The sequence below is a fragment of the Calidris pugnax genome, unplaced genomic scaffold, assembly GCF_001431845.1.
Source record: "Calidris pugnax isolate Ruff unplaced genomic scaffold, ASM143184v1 scaffold103, whole genome shotgun sequence".
NCBI lineage: Eukaryota > Metazoa > Chordata > Aves > Charadriiformes > Scolopacidae > Calidris > Calidris pugnax.
The window spans coordinates 10,300,285-10,308,774 of record NW_015090990.1 but is presented as its reverse complement, the minus strand read 5'-3'; the positions used below and the strand labels follow the sequence as shown (position 1 = coordinate 10,308,774).

Sequence of the window (8,490 nt, the reverse complement as noted above, 5' to 3'; positions counted from 1 at the left end):
CCACGCCGCCCCCGCACCCCCGCAGGGTCCGGCTCGGGTCGTCCCCGGGCGTGGGGCGCTGGGTGGGCGCTGCGGGCCGCCTCCCCCGCGCCTCGCCGCCCCCTCCCCCGCGGGAGAGGGTTTGGGCAGAGCCTGCTGCCGCTGAATGCACTTTTATTGCCTCTTGTCTCTGACAGAGGCTCTTCCTCCGCGCCCCGCCCGGCCCCCGCGACCTGCTGCAATGTTTATGGTGCCTCATCTTTTCCTTTCGCTTCCTGTTTTTTCCTCTCCCGCTCCAGCGGCATTGAGTGCCGCACTGCAGTAGAGCCGTAAATACCTTTAACAGCTGCCTGCCAACCCAGGGGTGAAATACTGTCTTTGTTCGGATTTTTTTTTTTTCTGCCCCCAGCGCTCATAAAACACCCCGTGAGAATTATATTTGCCTGGGGAAAGAGCAACATTATTGGGAAATAAACGAATTGGCGGGATTTGCTGCTCTTAAGAGCCCAAAGCCAACGCGTGTTGCCTTGCTCAGCCTGATCGTGTTTCCCGGGCCCGCGGTTCACGTCGCGTCGCCTCCCTGCACCAAACCCCTGCCAGCCCCCAGGAGCAGAGGTTGCCCTTCTCCTCCAGGCAACTTACAGCAGCAACGGGAGCCCAACCTGACTCCCCAAATGGCAGCCGGCGCCAGCGGTACCTGGGCACTGCCAGGGAGCGCAGGCTGCCGTTTCCTGCTGGTTATTTTTGTGGTGGAGTTCTTTTATTGCCTGTGCGTCAGTAACGTGTGGGCTAGGGATCGGCTGTTTCCTTTCAACGAAAAAAAAAAAAATAAATAAAAAATGAGATGAGACATAAATTCTGTCGAACACGTTGGGAAACGAAGCAGGTGTGAGAAAAATGTGAATGGGAATTCTGTACGCTAAAAATTACAGCACACCAACACATCTACACTCATACAGGGACTCGCGTTATATAGGGGTATAAATATATATAAAAATACAATCCTTATATGTGCCATATGTTTACACATACATACAGATTTTGTTATGAATGCTCACAAACACATAGGCATTTTTAAGGGCATACACATACCTATGTGTGCTTCAATGTTAATGAAAGAAATGAAAGGAAAAGATTGAAAAAAAAAAAAACCAAACCACAAGAAAAAGAGAAAAAGAAAGCAAGGAAGGAAGCCGTTTAGGAGGGAAAAGAAGCCGAATCCCCTCATAAACCAGTGGGATCATAAATGCGTATGCGTATCCGTATGTGCCAGCATATGGACCCGCAGACACACACATGCACATTAGAATTCGTTAGAACATCCTGCTTTTGTTTTCTTCTTTTCCCCCAGGCTACGAATAATTTCAAAACAGCTCAAGGACGAGATTTTTCGAAGTTTTTGGAGAGATTTATAGCCAAGCAGCTATTATTACTGTGTCACCTTGGAGGGATTCTGCGAGTGAAACCTAAAGCAATACATACTTTCCAAGTTACTCTGGAAGACTGTTGCTATGTTGAAAACGATTCCTCCCAAATAATCCCCAAGTCCTTCGGCAGCGCAGGGCGGCCGAGTAACGCAAAGAGCCAAAGCGTGAGGGAAGGCATCTGACTGCAGCGGGGCTCGGGCTTAGCAGGCTGGGGAGCTGCTCGGGGGTGGATTAAACAAGAATTTATTCTGCGGGTTCCAAATATGTACCTAGGGCACGTCCCACACCTTTCCACCCTCACTGGGTATCCTTTAATCAGGCATTTTGCTTTACCGTTAAATTAGTGGCTGCTTTTGAGGTAAAGGGCGATTCGGTAAATTCCTGCAGTGCAATGGCACGGGGCATTTCCATTACTGACCAACGATGTAAACACTAAATACCAGGCAGCGGCTGTTCTACTGTGCATTAGCACGTTGAAAACGAAGAGAAGCTGTGTAAAATATGTACACGTTCAAAATAACACACTTCAAAAGAATATATGTTCTACAGAGAGAAGTAGAGGTGTAGATACGTATATACACGTATATAGGTAATGTGGACAGGGATATACACACATACATAGGCAGCGCAGATAAAGTTTACGTGATGTTCTATGTCCTCTACATATTTCAAAATAAACCTGGGGTTTGTTTTGTTTGGGATTTATTGTTTGGGTTTTTGTTTGGTTGGTTTTTTGTTTCGGTCTTTTTTTGTTGTTTGTTTGTTTGGGGTTTTTGTTTTGTTTTGTTTTTATGGTTTTGTTTTGGGTTTTTTGTGGGTTTTTGGGGTTTTTTTTCCCAGAAGTCGTCCCCTATTTAGCCTCCCGTGATTTCCACGTGGGTAAGCATCCGTGCTGCGGGGGTGCGCTCCCGGCCGCGGCTCGGTGCAGCCCGCCCCCGCACTGCCCGGCGGAGGAGCCCGGAGCTCCGAGCCCGGCCCGTGTGCATCCCGCCGAGCCCACCGGAGCCGCAGCCCCGGCTCGGGCACGGTACCGGGGGGGAAGGATGTGCTTCAACCGTGCTGGCGGGGCGGGCGGGGGCTCCCGGGGCTGGCCTCGGGCACGGCCCCCGGCCCGACCGGCTCGGCGGGGCCGCTCCGCGCCCTCCGCCCCCGCGGGAGCACTGACCCCCATTCTCCTGCGAAAACACCTGTTAAGCTTTAAAGTTACGCGACCGCCCTTCCGCCGCGGGGAAAAAAAAAACACAGGCTCACCACTCCGCGATGCAGACTTGGCAGGGGGAAAATTACACCACCCCTCCCCCCCCAAAAAAAGGCCTTTTACTGGAATAAACCCCGCTGCCTGAGCGCCCTGCGCCCCAGCCTTCCGCCCCTCGGCGCGGAGGGTCGTGGATCGCCGCGCTACCGCGGCCCGCGGCGCCTTTTCCGCGCCAGACCGCGCAACAGCCTCACGCACCCCGCCGCGTGCCCAGAACTGTTATGAATAATTATAACACCGATAATTACATATCAATAACAGCAACAGTACTAGTAGCAATAATGATAATAATACTAATAATAGCAATAGTAACAGGAAGAATAAGGGGCTGGGAGGGACAGGTGACCAAGCGGTGCGGGGGGACAGGGGAGCCGGCCCCGCGCCGAGGTGCGGGACGGTGCGGGGGCGAGGAGAACGGGCGTCCAGCCCGAGGGGAGGCGAGTGCTTACCGGTTCGCGGCACTGCCCGCCTGCGGAGGAGCCCGGGAGGGTCGCCGTAATCCATTTTGCGCCCGCGTAGCAATCCGTGCGCCGGAGGAGATAGCGGCAGCGGGGGCAACGAGCGGCGGGAGAGGAGGTGGGGGGTTGGAGGCGGCGGGCGCGGGGCTCCGCGCATCCCTCCGCGGGCGCGGGAGAGGAGACGGCGTGGGGCCGGGGAGGTGTCAGCGCCGCGGCGGCGGCGGGACCGGCCACGGGTTTCGGGGAGCGGGACACAAACGTGAGGGCGACTGGCATACACCTCAGCCCAGACAAAGGTTAGGAAAAGAGGGGCTGAGGCTCTCTGAAGGCAGAATGCAGGGGGAAATTCGCCAGGGAAATCAGGAAAAGGCCATGAAAGCGCTCGCTGCCTGCACATGACCAGCCGCAGCCAATGACGAGCCCAAATAGGTCATAAAAAGGTCTATTACCAAGTTGTAAATTTTCTTCAAACAAAAAGGAATTTACTGCAATTCCTTGCGGATTTTGCACATACTGCTTCCCAGCGCCATGTTTCTTTCGCCTGCGCGCTGCGTTTTTTACCGAGTCCTCGGTCCCGCCTGCCCGCGGCCTGCGCGCCCCGGGCGCGGTGGCGGGGCCCCGCGGGCACGGCCGGGACGCGGGAGATCCGCGCGGGGGCGAGACGCCGCGCAGCAGCCGCGGGTCCCCAAAAAAGCGAGGGGGGGGACACACCGCGCTGTCCCGGTGGGACCATGCCTTGCGCCAACTAAAGGGGGGCTTTACCCGCACCCCCTTGCCCCGGCTCCTCCGGGCCCCCAAAGAAACCGCATTTCCTGTAGCGCCCGCTACTGAAGCCGAAGCCGTCGCCGACCTAAAAATAATCCGCGCCGCTTCCCCACCCCGTTCGTGCCGTTCCCACAGGTTGCGGCGGGGGGTGTCACCGCGCCCGGGCTGCCCGCAGCCTCCCCGGGAGGGGCCGCCTCCGCCCTCGGTAAAACCTTCCCGGGGGCGCTCGGATCCGGGGCACCAGCAGGGAAAGCCCGATTCTTAGAAAGTACTCGAAAAGCCTGAAACCGGCCGCGTGTCCACAGGGAACGCTCGGCTCAGAGGCGGAAGATTGTGGGTGGTTGTTGCTCAATTTTTGTTTCAGGGAATAGCCCGAGCCCTCCGCCAGCGGCCTCCGTGTCGGTTGTACCTGCCTCGAAAACAGAGGTTTGGTTTTTTTTAAAAAAACCAAAACACTCCTAAAGATGTAGAGTCTTTTTGACACGCTGCTTCAGGCAGTCGCACACCCGTGAATATCACACCCGTGCAGCGTGTCCCTCGGCCGAGGCACCCGCACTTTTGGCGGTGACCCCGCAGCACCCACGCCCGCGCGGAGCTGCTCGACGTGGAAGGGAGAAATCGTGCGGAAACCAAAGGCGCGGTACCTCCGCACCGCGGCCGTTGCAGGTGGCCTCTCTGCCGCCGCGGCAGCCGCCACACACTCGGCTGCGGCGTTTATCCGCCAAAATACCGCTGCTTGCTCCGGACTCGATGGCTCCGGTTTTACCGGGGGATTGCCTGGGCCAATTTCTGGCTCACTTTTCTTTTTCTTAGCGCTACTCCAAGTACGAAGGAGGGAGAGATTCAGCTGCCAGGCTACGGGGGGGGGAATTACCTTAACAACTACAGGGATTTATTTTGTTTTTCTTAATAAATAAGACAGAGACGATCTCAGTTACCGCTAGGCCTTCGCAACTGGTGTGTGCACAAGGAAGTCATTTTTTTGCCTGCGTGGCTGCTTTCCCAGTCGGCCCAGGGAGAGCGACTCTAACGGAAACTTCGTCAGGAATATTTTAATGTTATTCTCTTTATCTGGAAATTAAAAACAACTATGGCAGCAGCTCTTCCCCGGACAATTATTAGCCTAGGAGGTGCTCCGCTCGGCTGCGAAGGTCTCCGTTGCGCGGTGTCCCCCCGAGGGGTTTGCGGCGCGGCTTTCCCCGCGGAAGGGCCCGCCGGGACCCCACTGCCCCCAGCCTGGGCCGCAAGCGCGGCGGGGGAAAGAGTCCCATTCCCTGCCTGCACACCCAGTGCCGGTGCCATCGGCAGCGGGATGCATTTTGAAAACCGAGGGGGTTTTTAGGCGTCAGGCGACTTGGGTTTCCTTAAACGCGCCGCCACCACCCCCACATCCTTCCTGGACACTATGGGCACCGGCGGGTTTATGCAAATCCACGCAGCAAAATGTTTACTCCATCGCTTTGCTGCAGTTCCCCCTCGTTTACAGCCCTTAACCGATTACGCCATTAAAATAAACCGGGAACAATCGCTCCGCTCGCTTCTGCCTCCCTCTAGAGCCGGCGCTTTGCAGGAGTGGAAGCGGGTCCGGCCCGGAGCGGGGAAGAGAAAGGGAAACGAAATGAACCAAAGGAACCGGGCAAATCCGGGCCCAGGGGACGGTTACCGGGAGCGGGGCGGTGGGAGAGGTGGGTGCCGGCACCCGGTACCTCCCCAGGCCCGTGGATGTGAGTTTCCGAGCTCGGCCCCTCTTCCGTGGGGAGCACACTCGTTTCTGGGGCAGATAGGATAAACTGGTGGCGTTTGCCGCAGCGGCTGGAGCGGTTTCCTTCACGGAACCCTGACTCACGGCGGGGTGAGGCGGCGGGGAAAAAATGACGCAGAAATCTTAGTAGGGATTTATACCTCATACCTCAAGCCCTCTCTGCCTGCTGTTCCTAAAAAGGACTGCTCTCGGCCGTCCCCTCAGACACTGCGGTCTGCGGGACCACGCCGCGGAGCGGGGAGAATGGGGAGGGAGGGGAGAGGGGGAGATAAATTAAACCGTTTTACTGAGCAGAGCCGGCTTTGTTTCCCCTTGGCTGCCGGGAACCGTGCGGCAGGCTCTGCTTTCGCCGCTGAGGCCTCCGCTAGGAAACGCACCCCAACCCTCTTAAAAATATTGAAGGGGAAATAAAGTCCCTTTTTTTCTCTTTTTTTTTTTTCTTTTTTTTTTTTTTTTTTTTTTTTTTTCCAGGTTACGCGTGGCTGGCACCACAAAGCGTTATAGCCCCACGCAAGGCCACGAAAGCTTTGCATTTCTCTGCTCATCCGCCGCCCTCGGGGGAGGCCAGGCCCGATTTGGCCGCGGTTCGCACGGCGGGGCTGGAGTAGCCCTCGGGGCCGACGAGGAGCCATCGTGCGCCCCGGTCCCGTCTCCCCCCAGCCGGTAAAGGCCGTGTTTGCCGGCAGCGGGCCCCCTGCCCCGTCGCCCCGCAGTCTCCGGGCGGGAAAGGGAGGGGGGCGCAGAGGAAAAGGCGATGGCGGGGCCCAGGCGCACACGTCGAGGGGGTGGTGGCGTGGGCTCAGGCCGCAGGTGGGGCGGCCATCCCCGCTGCTGCCGCCCCGGCCCCGCAGACGGCGCGGCTGGCGGCCTCCGAAACGCCGGTACCGGTGGCGGTGGCGATGGCAGGGCGAGCGGGCGGCAGGCAGCGAAGATCAGGTTTTGTATTCAAGACGCCATTCCCAGCCTCCACAGAAACCCAGCGTCGAAGGACGGGTGGGGGAAAGGAGCAGAAGGGGATTAGTCCAGACACAGAGAGGCTCTGAAGGCTGTTGGAGGAGTGAATTACAAAAAGGACCTGAGGAAGCCGATATGTTTTTGTATTTGAATAAATTTGGTTTATTTTAATCAAATATCAATAGCAGAAGGTTAAATATATTTCTAAGATATTTTCTTCAAATTTATTAGATTTATTTAATTTACTCAACATAAGAACAAGAATTAAAATAGTACAAGTGCACTTGTCTTGATTAATAAAGCGTTGATAAATGTCTTGCTTATTGGTATTTATTATTAGGAAGTTTATGTCGTTCCCCGCAATCACCGTCTTTTAAGATTGCAAAAAAATATATATTTTATATATATATATATCTCATTAGAAATGTATTGCTACAAACTCTGTATCAAATTTCCAAAAGAAGTAGAAGTACTTTTAAATCTAGAGATTGTGCCGGATACAGTTAAAAACAAAACAAAACAAAACACAACAAAACAAAACAAAACCACAAACGACCGAAGCACCCGAGCAAAGAAATGTCAAGCGGAGGGACACGGGGTCACTCGTCCCACGGCAGGACCACGTACAGGGGGAGACGGACCGAAATGTCGGGCGATGGCGCTGGGTATTTTTGATAGCCTTTCACAAAGGCTTTTAGGGCAAAATTTAATTCGTCTGGCCTTCAGCTCTGTCTTCTTCCAGATCATGTGCTTCCTTTTTGGCCTCCCCTTCCTTTCCCTCCTGTCTGGAAGCGGGGAATTTGTCCTTGTTGTTCTCTTTTTTCCATTTCATCCTCCTGTTCTGAAACCAGATCTTTACCTGCCTCTCGGTGAGTCCTAGCGAGTGGGACACCTCGATCCTCCTCTTCCTGGTCAGATAGGGGTTAAAGAGGAACTCCTTTTCCAGCTCTAGAGTCTGGAATCGACTGTATGTTTGTCTTCCTCTCCTCCTACCCGGCGCCGCTGTTTAAAACAAAAACACAGGGTTTTGGGGGTTGGTGTGGCCGTTCCAAACAAGGCGCAGGCAGGGAGGGAGGGCTGGGGGGTCCCTCTGGAAATCCCTCGGGGGAAGCCCCACAGAAAGGCAGGGAGAGAAAGCAGAGGAGTCTAGAGCTTTACACACAAGTGCGGGGAAAACAGCGACAACAAGACACACAGGGTGCCTCAGCTCTCCCCCGGGACCGAGGGAAGGGGGTCACTTTATTCTCTATGAACCGGCACCCCCCGGCCCCGCACCCTTCCCGTTCAGGCGGCGGCGGCGGGAGCCGGGCGAGCGTGTCAGCTGCACCTCTGTGCCCAAGAGGCGACTTTAAGGCTACTCTTGGGGTGGCAGCCGCCTTCTGCAGAGGATTTTGTTTTGCTTACTGTATCGCTTTATTATCGCAAGCCACCGCGGTGATAGGAATCGCGGGGAGAGCGGGAGGGAGAGTGGGAGGCAGAGGCGGGGAGCGAGGAGGCAGCGAGAAAGAAGCGGGAGGAGGAAAAGAAAAAAAAGTTTCAAACTCAGACGTGAGATGGAAGCAAATTTTTGACTGCGTCCAACCTTGTGGTCTCATCCAGGGATACATTTGAGCAGGAGACGAGCTCTGATTTAAGTGGTCTGGTTCCTCGCCAATATTAGCACTGGACGATTTACAGTCAGGATATTGTACCAGCTCGGCCTCTTGCTGTGTCGTAAAAATCTGCTGTCTCTGTAAGTTATCGTATCCGTAAAATTTAGCGGGCTCCCCGTGACAGGTAACCCCGCTGCAGGGGGCAGGAGGCGGAGGCGCGGCGGGGGGAGGCGGAGGCGGCTGGTAGGCGGCCGTGGGGCTCCCCCCGGCCGGCTGGTAAAAGTCCGGGGCCGCGCCG

General features: G+C 55.7%; 2 protein-coding genes across 2 annotated transcripts in view; both read right to left on the bottom strand.

The window, feature by feature from the left end:
- Nucleotides 1-3,603, bottom strand: part of HOXD3 (homeobox D3) — a 31,405-nt gene extending 27,802 nt beyond the window's left edge. The window contains 1 exon segment of the mRNA XM_014954140.1: nt 3,111-3,603. The gene's annotated coding sequence lies outside the window, so the exon portion shown is untranslated.
- A 3,196-nt stretch (nt 3,604-6,799) lies between these two features.
- On the bottom strand, nt 6,800-8,489 carry HOXD8 (homeobox D8; the record flags this gene model as incomplete). The annotated part of the gene is made up of 2 exons (XM_014954139.1): nt 6,800-7,602; nt 8,183-8,489. Coding segments are annotated over 2 exons (603 nt in total), but the record flags the coding sequence as incomplete, so codon positions are not given.
- Nucleotide 8,490: the final 1 nt, after the last annotated feature.